Source organism: Oncorhynchus mykiss, chromosome 17 (genome assembly GCF_013265735.2).
Source record: "Oncorhynchus mykiss isolate Arlee chromosome 17, USDA_OmykA_1.1, whole genome shotgun sequence".
Lineage (NCBI taxonomy): Eukaryota > Metazoa > Chordata > Actinopteri > Salmoniformes > Salmonidae > Oncorhynchus > Oncorhynchus mykiss.
This window is the reverse complement of record NC_048581.1, coordinates 3,410,770-3,427,592: the sequence shown is the minus strand read 5'-3', so window position 1 is coordinate 3,427,592 and position 16,823 is coordinate 3,410,770. Positions and strand designations below refer to the sequence as shown.

The window sequence follows — 16,823 nt, the reverse complement described above, 5'->3', positions numbered from 1 at the left end:
TTCAGGTTATGTTGATATAGGACTTGTTTTACTGTGGATATAGATTCTGTTATACCTGTTTCCTCCAGCATCTTCACTAGGTCTTTTGATGTTGTTCTGGGAATGATTTGCACTTTTCGCACCAAAGTACGTTCATCTCTGGGAGACAGAACGCGTCTCCTTCCTGAGCGGTATGACAGCTGCGTGGTCCCATGGTGTTTATACTTGCGGTCTATTGTTTGTACAGATGAACGTGGTACCTTCAGGCGTTTGGAAATTGTTCCCAAGGATGACCCAGACTTGTGAAGGTCTACAATCTTTTTTCTGAGGTCTTGGCTGATTTCTTTTGATTTTCCCATGATGTCAAGCAAAGAAGCACTGAATTTGAAGGTAGGCCTCGAAATACATCCACAGGTACACCTCCAATTGACTCAAATTATGTCAATTAGCCTATCAGATGCTTCTAAAATATTAGAATTTTCCAAGCTGTTTAAATGCACAGTCAACATAGTGTATGTAAACTTCTGACCCACTGTAATTGTGATACAGGGAATTACAAGTGAAATGATCTGTCTGTAAAGAATTGTTGGAAAAATTACGTGTCATGCACAAAGTAGATGTCCTAACTGATTTGACAAAAACTATAGTTTGTTAGCAAGAAATTTGTGGAGTGGTTGAAAAATTAGTTTTAATGACTCCAGCCTAAGTGCATGTAAACTTCCGACTTCAACTGCAATTTATTTTGTATTATTTACTTATAAATGCCTCAAATGTTTAAACTGCATCACAAAAAACATTCTGCTTGTCTTAATGACTCCTAAGTGCATGTGTAACAGACGTGAAACGGCTAGCTTGTTAGCGGTGGTGCACGCTAAATAGCGTTTCGATCGCTGACGTAACAATGCTTCGTGGGAGACTGTTGTTTATGTGTGCAGAGGGTCCCTGGTTCGCGCCCGGGTATGGGCGAGGGGACGGTCTAAAGTTATACTGTTACACTGGTATCGAGCATGGTGGCAACACAGTAAAGAGGTTGACATGTGACCAGGCACCAATTACGTATAAATGTTTCAACTGTATTACCAACATCACAAAAAAACATTCTGCACTTGTCTCTCTCTACATCGGTCAGCTACATTGGTGAGCATAGTTAGTAGAATAATGAATGGTTTGGTAAGATTTTGGCGCGTCAACTTTTAGAAGGTTAGTAAGGAAAGTGAATTATGTAAACCACCTAACAATCACTGAACATTTAGTATTTGACTCAGAAGAAGAAGCCTGAAGTAGGATAACTAGAAACAAACTCGGTTTACCGTTATATCTGTGGATTAAGTGTCAGAGTAGAGGACATTGTTATTTTACCTGAAATTCACAACTCCATGTTTATATCCCAGGACAATTGAGCTGTCTAAATTGCAATGAATGTTTGTTTTTCGAACAGTCCCACAATTAATATAGTTGGTTCATTTTGATATTTCAAACTGCTGATCGAATCTGGATGGACATAATTAACATGCTCGTGACAAACGCTTCGGGTTTGTCAGCATGTAAAAAGTTAGCATACAAACTCGGTAGCACAGAGTAAATCAATGTTACTGTTTATATATAGTAGATCAATATGACGTTGAGAAATAGTGCCTTGTATGTAGTTTAGAAGATATCGGAAGTTAATAAATATGTAGTGTAATGAAACAACAGGATGCAGGTCTCGAACCCTCAACCTTCTAGCCTTAGCGGCAGAGTCGATATCCACGCTTATAAATCCAGGGTCGTTACAGTAATAACGAGAAAACATAACAGTTTGCACATATAGGTAATTGTGATTGCTTCTACGTTACTAAGTGTTTAACCACACTGTGTTGTTACATTGGTGGGTAAAAACTCATGCTTCCTACCGATTAACTTTAAAAAAAAAACTTTTGGTCTGAATATAAACTCTACATTTTACTCAACTGCGTTACCCACTCCAGTCAGCAGATGGCGATCTGATACTTTAAGGCGATGCTGTTGGTGTGACGTATAATCTAGTGGACGGAACGCTTCTTTCAACAGCAGCAACAGTTAGTCAGACACCTCCGTAGCTTGCTAGACAAAATAAACGAACCAATAAAACTCTGTTGATGCTTTAGTGTTTATTAGCCACTGTGTTTTAAACCCACTTCTGTCGTCTAGTTAGTTATCCGATTTAATTTAATATTTACGATGTTATTGGTCTGCTCATGGCAATTTAGATTGCTGCTCATTCATTAGCCTAGCTAGTTAGCTAACATCCACGACCATGAGTTCACTAAGCTACTCTCCTCCTGCAAGAGGAGAGGAGGTCAGCTGGACGGAGAAAGAGGGTCTGTGGCTGAACGTTGTCGTAAAAGAGGAGAAAAAAGAGGAGGCTGTTACCGTGAAAGAGGAAGAGAAAGACCTTTCAGTTAAAGAAGAGGAAGACACGTTCAGAGTGAAAGAGGAGGAGGATGTTACAGTAAAAGAAGAGGAGAAAGAGAGAGAGGAGGATGCAGTTTTTGGAGTGAAAGAGGAGGAGGGGGAGATGACTGTCACATTGAAAAAGGAGGAGGAAGAAGAGGAGGAAACTGGATATCTGGGCCCGGTTTCCCAAACGCATCTTAAGGCGTCAGATGGTAACGATGAACTTAGTCATAAAATGGTTTTGGGAAACCGGGCCCTAATTAACACTAGTAAGTACTGTCTTAAATACAGAGGCACAAACTCTGCAGTTGTTGAACTGATGTGTGGCTATAAATGAGTAAATCTACAACTGCCTCATCCATATGTGGACGTTTAAATGATTCAGACCCATTGGCTTTTCCCTCATTATGTTACAGCCTTATTTTTAAACGGTTTAAATATATATATATTTTCAAACATCAATCTACACACAATGACAAAACAAAAACAGATTTCTAGACCGTTTTGCAATTTTGCAAAAAACAACAACTAAAATCAGATTTAATAAGTATTCAGACCCTTTCCTCAGTACTTTTATGGCAGCAATTACAGCCTTAAGGCTTCTTGGGTATGACACTACAAGCTTGGCACACTTTGGGGACTGTCTCCCATTGTTCTCTGCATAGAAAAAAAGTATTCAGAGTCTTGTCCCAGAGCCACTCCTGCGTTGTCTTGGCTGTGTGCTTAGAGTCTTTGTCCTGTTGGAAGGTGAACCTTCACCCCAGTCTGAGGTTCTGAGCGCTCTGGAGAAGATTTTCATCAAGGACCTCTCTGTACTCTGTACTTGCTCTGTTCATCTTACCCTCAATGCTGACTAGTTCCCTCAAGCCTGACTAGTCCTCCAGTTCCTGCCGCCATAGGGATGGTGCCAGGTTGTTTGCCAGACGTGATGCTTGTCATTCAGGCCAAAGAGTTTAATCTAGGTTTCAACAGACCAGAGAATCTAGTTTCTCATGGTCTGAGAGTCAGGAAACAGGATGCACCTGATCTCAATTTAGGGTCTAAATACTTATGTAAATAAGGTATTCATGTTTTTTATTTTAATAAATGTGCAAAAAAAAGTTTTCATGTTATCATTAGAGTGTATTGTGTGTAGATTAATGAGGAAAACATTTAATTTCATCCATTTTAGAATAAGGATGTAACGTAGCAAAATGTGGAAAAAGTGGGTCTGAATACTTTCCAATTGCACTGTATATATTTATAGAAACAATGTGAACCAACACTGTATTTGTAAATTATTTATGTATAGCCATTGATTCTTCAAGAACATAACACATGCCTCATGAGCTTAGTTCAACTGTTGTACCCCATCAGAACCCCAAATAAACTTGTTTTACTCCAATGTTTAGAAACAATGTAAACCAACACTGTTTCGCCTCAACATGGTTAAAACTATAATGTTGATATCATGGATGGTCAGTCCTTGCATCCATCGGTCTGTCTATGAATTTGAGAGTAGTTACATTTCTCCAGCCCCATCCATCATCTTATTACCACAACCAAGATTGGTTGATTGTGGCTTTTTTTAAAGGGAAAACCTTGGATTTAAATAGCAACAAAATGTCAGCCATGAGACATGGTTTGGTAAACAGCTGAGGGATGGGGGCTGGAGAAATGTACAGTGAGGGAAAAATGCATTTGATCCCCTGCTGATTTAGTACATTTGCCCACTGACAAAGAAATGATCAGACTATAATTTTAATGGTAGGTTTATTTGAACAGTGAGAGACAGAATAACAACAACAAAAATCCAGAAAAACGCATGTAAAAATTTTTATAAATTGATTTTAATGAGGGAAATAAGTATTTGACTCCCTCACAATCAGAAAGATTTCTGGCTCCCAGGTGTCTTTTATACAGGTCGAGCTGAGATTAGGAGCACACACTTAAAGGGAGTGCTCCTAATCTCAGTTTGTTACCTGTATAAAAGACACCTGTCCACAGAAGCAATCAATCAATCAGATTCCAAACTCTCCACCATGGCCAAGACCAAATAGCTCTCCAAGGATATCAGGGACAAGATTGTGGACCTACACAAGGCTGGAATGGGCTACAAGACCATCGCTAAGCAGCTTGGTGAGAAGGTGACAACAGTTGGTGCGATTATTCGCAAATGGAAGAAACACAAAAGAACTGTCAATCTCCCTCGGCCTGGGGCTCCATGCAAGATCTCACCTCGTGGAGTTGCAATGATCATGAGAAAGGTGAGGAATCAGCCCAGAACTACACGGGAGGATCTTGTCAATGATCTCAAGGCAGCTGGGACCATAGTCACCAAGAAAACAATTGGTAACACACTGAAATCCTGCAGCGCACGCAAAGGTCCCCCTGCTCAAGAAAGCACATATACATGCCCATCTGAAGTTTGCCAATGAACATCTGAATGATTCAGAGGACAGCTGGGTGAAAGTGTTGTGGTCAGTTGAGACCAAAATGGAGCTCTATGGCATCAACACAACTCGCCGTGTTTGGAGGAGGAGGAATGCTGCCTATGACCCCAAGAACACCATCCCCACCGTCAAACATGGAGGTGGAAACATTATGCTTTGTGGGTGTTTTCTGCTAAGGGGGCAGGACATCTTTACCGCATCAAAGGGACGATGGACGGGGCCATGTACCGTCAAATCTTGGGTGAGAACCTCCTTCCCTCAGCCAGGGCATTGAAAATGGATCTTAGATGGATATTCCAGCATGACAATGACCCAAAACACACGGCCAAGGCAACAAAGGAGTGGCTCAAGAAGAAGCACATTAAGGTCCTGGAGTCTCCAGACCTTAATCCCATAGAAAATCTGTGGAGGGAGCTGAATGTTTGAGTTGCCAAACGTCAGCTTTGAAACCTTAATGCCAGATGTGATTTCTGGTTGCACAAAGACGACAGGAAGTCACCCATCGTCAGTATTATCAAATAGGAAAGACTTTGTCCCCTTTCTGTTTGTCTACTCAACCCAGAGTGAAACCAAAACACCCCATGTAACCCATGGCAACCTGATGACTCAGAGTCAAGTCATAAACAAGTAGAATGATCACCGTGGGGGAAAACAACTGATATTCACCATCTGGGACCATTCAACCGTCTAGATTTACCAGGTTATTACTAAATAAACTGTTCACCATCTGGGACCATTCAGCAGTCTAGATTTACCAGGTTATTACTTCTAAATAAACTGTTCACCATCTGGGACCATTCAACAGTCTAGATTTACCAGGTTATTACTAAATAAACTGTTCACCATCTGGAACCATTCAACAGTCTAGATTTACCAGGTTATTACTAAATAAACTGTTCACCATCTGGGACCATTCAACAGTCTAGATTTACCAGGTTATTACTAAATAAACTGTTCACCATCTGGGACCATTCAACAGTCTAGATTTACCAGGTTATTACTAAATAAACTGTTCACCATCTGGGACCATTCAACAGTCTAGATTTACCAGGTTATTACTAAATAAATTGTTCACCATCTGGGACCATTCAACAGTCTAGATTTACCAGGTTTACCAATGTAAACCAACACTGTATAGCCTCAACATGGTTGAACCTATAATGTTGATATCATGGATGGTCAGTCCTTGCATCCATAGGTCTGTCTATGAATTTGAAAGTAGTTACATTTCTCCAGCCCCATCCATCAGTTTTCCCCACGGTGGTGAATTAGTGAATAGACACAGAGCTTAATGTGAGTTTCCTTCAGTAGCTCTCCTGATCTTGATCTGATAATGTGTGGTAATATTCACATTATACATAACTAGTGGTTTCCTCATTACCAGATATACTACATACATAACTAGTGGTTTCCTCATTACCAGATATACTACATCCATAACTAGTGGTTTCCTCATTACCAGATATACTACATCCATAACTAGTGGTTTCCTCATTACCAGATATACTACATCCATAACTAGTGGTTTCCTCATTACCAGATATACTACATCCATAACTAGTGGTTTCCTCATTACCAGATATACTACATCCATAACTAGTGGTTTCCTCATTACCAGATATACTACATCCATAACTAGTGGTTTCCTCATTAGCAGATATACTACATCCATAACTAGTGGTTTCCTCATTACCAGATATACTACATCCATAACTAGTGGTTTCCTCATTACCAGATATACTACATCCATAACTAGTGGTTTCCTCATTACCAGATATACTACGTCCATAACTAGTGGTTTCCTCATTAGCAGATATACTACATCCATAACTAGTGGTTTCCTCATTAGCAGATATACTACATCCATAACTAGTGGTTTCCTCATTACCAGATATACTACATCCATAACTAGTGGTTTCCTCATTACCAGATATACTACATCCATAACTAGTGGTTTCCTCATTACCAGATATACTACATCCATAACTAGTGGTTTCCTCATTACCAGATATACTACATCCATAACTAGTGGTTTCCTCATTACCATATATACTACATCCATAACTAGTGGTTTCCTCATTACCAGATATACTACATCCATAACTAGTGGTTTCCTCATTACCATATATACTACATCCATAACTAGTGGTTTCCTCATTACCAGATATACTACGTCCATAACTAGTGGTTTCCTCATTAGCAGATATACTACATCCATAACTAGTGGTTTCCTCATTACCATATATACTACATCCATAACTAGTGGTTTCCTCATTACCAGATATACTACGTCCATAACTAGTGGTTTCCTCATTAGCAGATATACTACATCCATAACTAGTGGTTTCCTCATTACCAGATATGCTACATCCATAACTAGTGGTTTTCTTATTAGCAGGGAAGAGTTTCTGCAACCAAATTGTGTGTGCATCGGCCCTCGTGGCGAAATTTTAGCAAACACAGAGTGGGGCCTATATTGGTGATCAAAGTCGTCTGGCACACTGCTTGGGATTTCAGCAACTTTAAAAACGTATTTCTAGCCTAAAATCATCCACTTTACTACTAAGGTGAAGAAAAAAAAATTCTGTCTGACTTTCTTTTTGTTGTTCACACAGGAGAGAGACATGATGATCGTGGATCCTCTGGGGAGCCTCAACAACATCATGAAGCTGAAGAGGCAGAGGAGAGTTTTTCCACATCAGAACATCTCAATAAACAGAAGCGGAAACGCACAGGGAAGAAACCTCACCACTGCTCTGACTGTGGGAAGAGATTCACATCTTCAGCAGACCTCAAAAGACATCAGAGAATCCATACAGGAGAGAAACCTTATAGCTGTGATCAATGTGGGAAGAGATTTACTGATCTAAGCAGCCTGAAAAGACACCAAAGAATTCACACGGGAGAGAAACCTTATAGCTGCACTGACTGTGGGAAGAGTTTTAATGTTCCAAGCAGCCTGAAAACACACCAAAGAATTCACACGGGAGAGAAACCTTATAGCTGTGATCAATGTGGGAAGAGTTTTGTTTCATCTAGCCAGCTGACTTTACACCAGAGAACACACACAGGAGAGAAATGTTATAGCTGTGATCAATGTGGGAAGAGTTTTGTTTCATCTAGCCAGCTGACTGCACACCAGAGAACACACACAGGAGAGAAATCATATAGCTGTGATCAATGTGGGAAGAGATACTCTGGTAAAAGATCTCTGATTAGACATCAGAAAATACATGAAGGAGTTGTTCCATGATATCAATAAAATGTCATAATGTAGAACCCTAAACGTTTGTCCCCTGTTCTATTGATTTCATCATGATGTGGATATTAGCCTCATCAGGGGAAAAATCCAGGTTCTGAAATGAAAGAGTACTATTTATGTGATTAACAAAAAGTGTTGCGTTACACTTATCTCGTCGGTGATCCACTTGAATCAAAATGCAACACTTCAAAATGTAGCTAGCTGTTTACCACAAGTTGTCCTCTAACCAGTGATGTACACATTAAACCCAGATATACCCCCCTCTCTCGCGCAATTGATTTCAACTTGATTTCGATATGAGTGATGACAAATAAGTGTTGCATTTCTCTTCGTTCTGGGGACCATCACTCCGAAATGTAGCTGACTGTCTTCTGCAGATTATCTAACCAGTGAGATAAAATATTTTAAAATTCCAAAAGATATCTCCCATTTCCATGTGTTATTTTAGTTGTTAGTTTCAACAGCAGTTTCAACCTGATTTCCCCCCAGTAGATTTATTGCCAGTTGTCAAAACAGCGTTTTTGGTGCTTATAAGGAGCTCGTTTAAAAAAAAAAAAAAAGATTTGTTTCACACTTTGTTGGTTACTACATTCCATATGCGTTATTTCATAGTTGTGATGTCTTAATTATTATTCTACAATGTAGAAAATAGTTCAAATTAAGAAAACCCATTGAATGACTAGTGAGTGTGTCCAACTTTTGACTGGTACTGTATGTCTGAACTATCAAATCAAATTGTATTATGTTTATTTGTCACATGCGCCGAATACAACAGTGAAATGCTTATATTTCGATGCACTCACAACATTCAGACATTTGTGTTACTGTCGACAATAAAAAGTCCTCAGAAACTGGCGTCTTCTCCCTTCGGACAACACTCTGACCTGAGTGGGCGGGTGTAGTGTCCAGATGCGTATTTCGAAGCGCTCTGATTGGTTGGGAATTGCAGGGCTATGATGGGTGAGGGATAATTTAGGTAGGCTGAGCAGCCAATCTAACGGGACTGTGAGGGGACGTTAGGGGAAATTGAAGGGACTGTGAGGGGACGTTAGGTAGAGAGGAGAGGAGCATGATGTACTTTTTACTCACTACCAAATATGGCGATGAGAGGAAGCCCAGTGAAAGATGAGTGGGAGATGATAGAGTGAAATGGATTTTGTCCAACATTCTGCACATTTTCTCATCGATGAAACGTTTGATCTCAATACAGTTTTCTGTTTACATAACTAGAATCTGTAACAAACGTTTTGCGTTAAAATGGCGTTAAAAGGAGTGCAAGGGCGAATTGAGTTATAGCACGACCACACTTTACGCAGTGGGAGAAGATATGAGATGGATTCTGGCCATATGAACTCGGTAGCACAGAGTATATCAATTTGACATTGCAAAATTGTGCATTGTGGGTAGTTTAGAAGATATCCGGAAATAAATTAATAAATATGTAATAACTCAAAAACATAACTGTTTGTACTTAATAGGTAACCAGATCGTGACTACAACTAAGTTACTAACTCTTTAACCACACTGTGTTGTTTAATTTGTGTGTAAAAAAAACAAATGCTTCCTACCCTTTAACTTGTCTGAAAATAAAATAGATACATTTTTCTCAACTGCGTTACCCACTCCAGTCAGCAGATGGCGGTCTGAGACTTTAAGGTTATGCTGCTGGTGTGACGTATAATCAAGTGGACGGAACTCTTCTTTCAACAGCAACAACAGTTAGTCAGACACCTCCGTAGCTTGCTAGACAAAATATACGAACCAATAAAGCTCTTTAGACGCTTTAGTGTATATTAGCCACTGTGTTTTAAACCCACTTCTGTCGTCTAGTTAGTTATCCGATTTAATTGCATATTTGCGGTGTTGTTATTAGTCAGCTAGCGGGCTGGTTAAGTTAGCATTAGCATAGCTAGCTAACATCTCCGACATCTCCAACATCTCCGATGTGTTCACTAAGCTACTCTCCTCCTGATAAAGAAGAGGATGTCTGCTGGACGGAGAAAGAGGGTCTGGTGAAAGAGGAGGGGGAAGAGGAGGCTGTTACAATACAAAAACAAGTAGAGGGTGAGGTTGTTACCGTTAAAGAAGAGGAAGACTCGTTCAGGGTGAAAGAGGAGGAGGATGTTACAGTAAAAGAAGAGAAAGAGGAGAATGCTGTTTTTGGAGTGAAGGAGGGAGAGATGACTGTCACACTGAAAAAGGAGGAAGAAGAGGAGGAAACTGGATATCTGGGCCCGGTTTCCCAAACGCATCTTAAGGTGTCCGATGGTTCTAATGATGAAGTTAGCCGTAAAATGGTTTTGAGAAACCGTTCCTCGATTTACACTAGTAAGTACTGTCTTAAAAACAGAGGCACAAACTTTGCAGTTGTTGAACTGATGAGTGGTGTTAAAGGGGAAATATGCAATTGCTACATCCATATTTTCACTTTTAAATTATTGATGTATTGCCAGTGGTCAGTCCTTGCATCCAGTCAGTCCTTGGCATAACAGTTATAAGGCGTTGGCTTGACAGTCGCTGGGCCCAGGTTTGAGTTCAGCTCAGGGACTCACCCTGAATTCCCTACACTATGAATACAAGGACTGGCTATCCATGAGGTCATAATGATAATTTAACCAGGTTTCTAGGATATATAGTATATTCTAGAATTCATCCATGATGTCATAATGATAGTTTAACCAGGTTTCTAGGCTATATAGTATATTCTAGAATTCATCCATGATGTCATAATGAGGCTATACAGTGTTTGTTTATGAACAATGGTGTTTAACGAGCTTATGTTTTGGTTTCTGATGGGGGAAATACAGTTGAAACATTTGAGGCATTTCTAAGTTCTATTCTTCAGTAGTCAATGGCTATTATGATGTCATAATGATATAATGTCTGACCCCACTTGGTCATCTGGTTGATTGTTTGGTCGACAAGCTGTTGGTTGACCAAGATTGTTTTTGTCCCAACAGTCTCTAATATGTCCAGTATGTACGTACGGTCACTGTTACGACGCCGTCGATGCACTTATTAATGAAGCCGTTGACTGATGTGGTAAACTCCTAAAGGCCACCGGATGAATCCCTGAACATATTGCATTCTGTGCTAGTGAAGCAGTCCTGTCGCTTAGCAACCGCTTCATCGGATCGCTTCCTTATTGAACCTGTACTTCCTGTTTCAGTTTCGACTTATAATCAGGAGGATACAGTTATGTTGATATTTACCAGATGGAGGCTGAGGGAGGGGCTTTGAATGTGTCTCTGTGTGTGGAGTAAAGGTCGATCTAGAGGTTTTTCCCCTCCTCTAGTTGCACAGGTAGAAATAACTTGAAATCACCTGAGTGGCCTCTGGATGACTGTTTTCTTGTTTGCTTATGGCCCTATACAACGCGTTGAGTGTGGTGTTAGTGCCAGCATTAGTTTGTGGTGGTAAATAGACAGCTAAGAAAAATACAGATGTAAACTCTCTTGGTCAATAGTCTGGTCTACACATACAATGCTCGGGTATTCAACTCAGGTGAGCAGAACCTCAAGAGGTTATAATAATAGTGGAGATGGTACACCATACAAATACACAACACTTTAAAAAAAAAACTTTATTTAACTAGGCAAGATGTTTACTGGCCCAACGCTCTAACCACCTTCCGCCCCATCCTTTGAGTAACTTTGGTTATGATATGAACAAATTAATCTAACCCAAAAGCATATTTTTTCTGCCCTTTGGACCAGGACATGTAATGTCCGTGGTCTCTTCATTTAATGTCCGTGGTCTCTTCATGTAATGTCCATGGTCTCTTCATTGCAAAAGTCCTAATCTTAAAAACTGGGGCGGCAGGGTAGCCTAGTGGTTAGAGCGTTGGACTAGTAACTGGAAGGTTGCAAATTCAAATCACCCATCCTGACAAGGTTCAAATCAGTCGTTCTGCCCCTGAACAGGCAGTTAACCCACTGTTCCTAGGCCGTCATTGAAAATAAGAATTTGTAACTGACTTGCCTAGTTAAATAAAGAATATATAAGCCTAGGTCTAGATATTGTTTTGACCTTCTTGTGTTCTAGGTTTTTCCTAATTGTAATCTACTTGAAGTTAATAAAGTATTTTATTGTTGACATCTTTGTTTTTTTAGGCCTCACTGCTTTATCACATGGCCACATTCTCATGTTCCAATGTGAATTCTTTGAGAGATGGGCGGGTCTAAGGCTCTAGAGGGAGTGAAAGATGATAAATGGGCGTGAACAAAGAGCAGCACTGAAGATATACAGCAATAGACAATGTAGTAATTATAATGGTTTGCCTAATGGGGGAACCTGGTGGGATAAATACTGTTAATGGTTTGTCTAATGGGGGAACCTGGTGAGATAAATACTGTTAATGGTTTGCCTAATGGGGGAACCTGGTGGGATAAATACTGTTAATGGTTTGTCTAATGGGGGAACCTGGTGAGATAAATACTGTTAATGGTTTGCCTAATGGGGGAACCTGGTGAGATAAATACTGTTAATGGTTTGCCTAATGGGGGAACCTGGTGGGATAAATACTGTTAATGGTTTGCCTAATGGGGGAACCTGGTGAGATAAATACTGTTAATGGTTTGCCTAATGGGGGAACCTGGTGAGATAAATACTGTTCATGGTTTGCCTAATGGGGGAACCTGGTGGGATAAATACTGTTAATGGTTTGCCTAATGGGGGAACCTGGTGAGATAAATACTGTTAATGGTTTGCCTAATGGGGGAACCTGGTGAGATAAATACTGTTAATGGTTTGCCTAATGGGGGAACCTGGTGGGATAAATACTGTTACTGGTTTGCCTAATGGGTGAACCTGGTGATATAAATACTGTTAATGGTTTGCCTAATGGGGGAACCTGGTGAGATAAATACTGTTAATGGTTTGCCTAATGGGGGAACCTGGTGAGATACATACTGTTAATGGTTTGCCTAATGGGGGAACCTGGTGATATAATGTTCAGAGAATCCATTTAGGCAATTTGGTGAAAGTATTCCTTTTCTAAATATGTTTCCCAATGATTAATGTAGAGCAAGTGTGAAAACCACAGAAACCTTTGGAATGCCCTTTTGTCCTGAATGGGATTCTAAGTGTAATTTAAAAAAAAATCTACATTACTTCCTCATGTTTTCCTCCAATCACAGTGTATGATACCATGTAGAAGCTCTGAGTCATTACTTCCTCATGTTTCCTCCAATCACAGTGTATGATACCATGTAGAAGCTCTGAGTCATTACTTCCTCATGTTTCCTCCAATCACAGTTTATGATACCATGTAGAAGCTCTGAGTCATTACTTCCTCATGTTTTCCTCCAATCACAGTGTATAATACCATGTAGAAGCTCTGAGTCATTACTTCCTCATGTTTCCTCCAATCACAGTGTATAATACCATGTAGAAGCTCTGAGTCATTACTTCCTCATGTTTCCTCCAATCACAGTGTATGATACCATGTAGAAGCTCTGAGTCATTACTTCCTCATGTTTTCCTCCAATCACAGTGTATGATACCATGTAGAAGCTCTGAGTCATTACTTCCTCATGTTTTCCTCCAATCACAGTGTATGATACCATGTAGAAGCTCTGAGTCATTACTTCCTCATGTTTCCTCCAATCACAGTGTATAATACCATGTAAAAGCTCTGAGTCATTACTTCCTCATGTTTCCTCCAATCACAGTTTATGATACACCATGTAGAAGCTCTGAGTCATTACTTCCTCATGTTTCCTCCAATCACAGTGTATAATACCATGTAGAAGCTCTGAGTCATTACTTCCTCATGTTTTCCTCCAATCACAGTGTATAATACCATGTAAAAGCTCTGAGTCATTACTTCCTCATGTTTCCTCCAATCACAGTGTATGATACCATGTAGAAGCTCTGAGTCATTACTTCCTCATGTTTCCTCCAATCACAGTGTATGATATGCCATTTAGAAGCTCAGTACTTTTATCCAATGTATGAAATAAACACCAGTGAAAAGGTTGCTACATAAGACTGAATAGAGACGGCGGGTCACATATTTGGTTGTGAAATAAAGTTGTAAAATACCTATTTTGGATGCAGAAGTTGTTAGCTTGAATGCTAAACGCTCATTGACAAAGGCTGGTAGCAAAGCTAGCCAATGAGCATTTTACTGGTTGAAGTTGAAGTGTTTTTTTAAAGTATAAAGCAGTTGATTTGCAACAATGACACAAACATTATTATATATATATTATATATATATATATATATATATATATATATATATATATATATATATATATATATATATTATATACCTTAACATTACCTTAGCTCAAATAAACAATGGATTTCTGCTGTTGCGGGCCTTTAACCATCTGTCTGATTTTGTTGTTCACCAGGAGAGAGACAGAACTACCGTGGATCCTCTGGGGAGCCCCAACTACATCACAAAGCTGACGAGGCAGAGAAGAGTCTCTCCACTTCAGAACATCTCAAATTCCAGCAGAGACCCACAGGAATGAAACCTCACCACTGCTCTGTCTGTGGGAAGAGTTACTCAAGATCAGATTCACTAAAAGCACACCAGAGAATTCACACTGGAGAGAAACCTTATAGCTGTTCTCAATGTGGGAAGAGTTTTACTACATCTAGCCGTCTGACTATACACCAGAGAACACACACAAGAGATAAATCTTTCCACTGCTCAGACTGTGGGAAGAGTTACTCAAGATCAGAGTCACTAAACACACACCAGAAAATTCACACTGGAGAGAAACCTTATAGCTGTTCTCAATGTGGGAAGAGTTTTACTACATCTAGCCGTCTGACTACACACCAGAGAACACACACAGGAGAGAAATCTTTCCACTGCGCAGACTGTGGAAAGTGTTTTCTGATATCAGGACATTTAAAATCACACCAGAGAATACACACAGGAGAGAAGCCTTATAGCTGTGATCAATGTGGGAAGAGTTTTAGTCACTTAAGCAGCCTGATAGTTCACCAGAGAACACACACAGGAGAGAAGCCTTATAGCTGTGATCAATGTGGGAAGAGTTTTACTCAGTCTAGTCAGCTGACTAGGCACCAGAGAACACACACAGGAGAGAAATATTTTAGCTGTGATCAATGTGGGAAGACTTTTACTGAGCCTGGTAACTTGACTAAGCATCAGAGAACACACACAGGAGAGAAACCATATAGCTGTGATCAATGTGGGAAGAGTTTTACTGAGTCTGGTAACTTGACTAAGCACCAGAGAAGACACACAGGAGAGAAGTCACATAGTTGTGATCAATGTGACAAGAGATACTCTGATAATCGATCTCTTATTAAACATCAGAAAATACATGAAGGACTTGTTTCATGATATCAATGAAATAATGTCACAATGTAGAATGTTTTAACATTGTAGTAGGAGTGTTCTAATGATGTCACAATGTACAATGTTTTAACATTGTAGTAGGAGTGTTCTAATGATGTCACAATGTACAATGTTTTAACATTGTAGTAGAAGTATTTTAATGATGTCACAATGTAGAATGTTTTAACATTGTAGTAGGAGTGTTCTAATGATGTCACAATGTAGAATGTTTTAACATTGTAGTAGGAGTATCTTAATGATGTCACAATGTAGAACCCTAAACGTTTGTCCCCTGTTCTATTGATTTCAGCATAATATGGATATTAGACTCATCGGGGGAAAAATCCAGGTTCTGAATTGAAAGAGTTCTATTTATTTGATTAACAAAAAAAGGAGTTGTTACCACATTGGCACTATTTTAGTTTTTAAATCATCTTATGTTTGTTGTGAAGTAAATATTTCAGTTTTTATTTCCATTGTTTTTATTTGTCCATGTCTGAAATGTGCTGTATAAATAAAGCTTGATTTATATTTTCAAATTGCAAAACAAATTAACCCAATGACCGACTTCAACCCAATGACCGACTTCAACCCAATGACCGACTTCAACCCAATGACCGACTTCAACCCAATGACCGACTTCAACCCAATGACCGACTTCAACCCAATGACCGACTTCAACCCAATGACCGACTTCAACCCAATGACCGACTTCAACGAATCCAGTGGATTTTTTGTTGAAAAGGAAAAATGTTGAAATCAACAATACGTCAAAGGATTCAACTCCTGAAAAACTGAATCAAACAGATCAATCCCACTTTTCCAGCCTGCTGAAGGCGTGGTGGAGTGGTAAACACCACCCCCGGCTCTACCAGGGGCTTGAGGTGGTCTCCCACAGATCTGCCTATGTCATGATCTGTGTCCTTGCCGTTCCATTTCTTGACTGCCCCTGCAACACAGAAAGAAACACATTTAATAATATTATATAAAACACTCTAAGTAATGGATATGGAGCATCTACCAGTTACACCTGGCACCTAAATGTGACTTCTGTCATCCGATCACTCCAAGCTGCATTAGGTTTAGATCTACTAGGATGGGCGTTGTGTTCGGAATTTGAGTCTGGCCACTGAATATGACAGTCTGGACGCAGTCAGGCCACCATGTCAGCATAACCAATGTAAAGAGATGGGGTGAATGAGTGGCGGAAAAGTATGTTTTACACAATATCAGTGGACAATTTGCACTAATGTAAATAAACATAGATGATGGAACATATTACCTTTTGCTTACGTGATGAACCACTAAGGGGACATCAATATTTACCATCTAAACCATCTGTGACCTCTCACCTCTCTGGCTGTAGAAGTGTTCTTCCTAACCAGTCCCTCAACAGCTCTCTGACTGAGCT

General features: G+C 39.8%; 2 protein-coding genes across 2 annotated transcripts; both read left to right on the top strand.

Annotated features, from left to right (window-relative positions):
* Positions 1-1,983: 1,983 nt before the first annotated feature.
* On the top strand, positions 1,984-8,112 carry LOC118940202 (zinc finger protein 664-like). The gene is made up of 2 exons (XM_036948633.1): positions 1,984-2,663; positions 7,442-8,112. The coding sequence occupies exons 1-2, from the start codon at positions 2,255-2,257 to the stop codon at positions 8,077-8,079; spliced, it is 1,047 nt and encodes a 348-aa protein (XP_036804528.1). The 5' UTR covers positions 1,984-2,254; the 3' UTR covers positions 8,080-8,112.
* Positions 8,113-9,784: 1,672 nt separating this feature from the next.
* Positions 9,785-15,421, top strand: LOC118940201 (zinc finger protein 664-like). Its single transcript, XM_036948632.1, has 2 exons — positions 9,785-10,416; positions 14,448-15,421. Exons 1-2 carry the CDS (start codon positions 10,032-10,034, stop codon positions 15,416-15,418), a joined length of 1,356 nt encoding a protein of 451 aa, XP_036804527.1. The 5' UTR covers positions 9,785-10,031; the 3' UTR covers positions 15,419-15,421.
* Positions 15,422-16,823: the final 1,402 nt, after the last annotated feature.

What these genes read in the sequence shown, in the direction of transcription:
- LOC118940202 (XM_036948633.1), top strand. Translation starts at nt 2,255, where the DNA reads ATGAGTTCACTAAGCTACTCTCCTCCTGCAAGAGGAGAGGAGGTCAGC. An exon ending in CCGGGCCCTAATTAACACTA is followed by an intron (nt 2,664 to 7,441) that starts GTAAGTACTGTC and finishes TTGTTCACACAG; the next exon opens with GAGAGAGACATGATGATCGT.
- LOC118940201 (XM_036948632.1), top strand. Translation starts at nt 10,032, where the DNA reads ATGTGTTCACTAAGCTACTCTCCTCCTGATAAAGAAGAGGATGTCTGC. An exon ending in CCGTTCCTCGATTTACACTA is followed by an intron (nt 10,417 to 14,447) that starts GTAAGTACTGTC and finishes GTTGTTCACCAG; the next exon opens with GAGAGAGACAGAACTACCGT.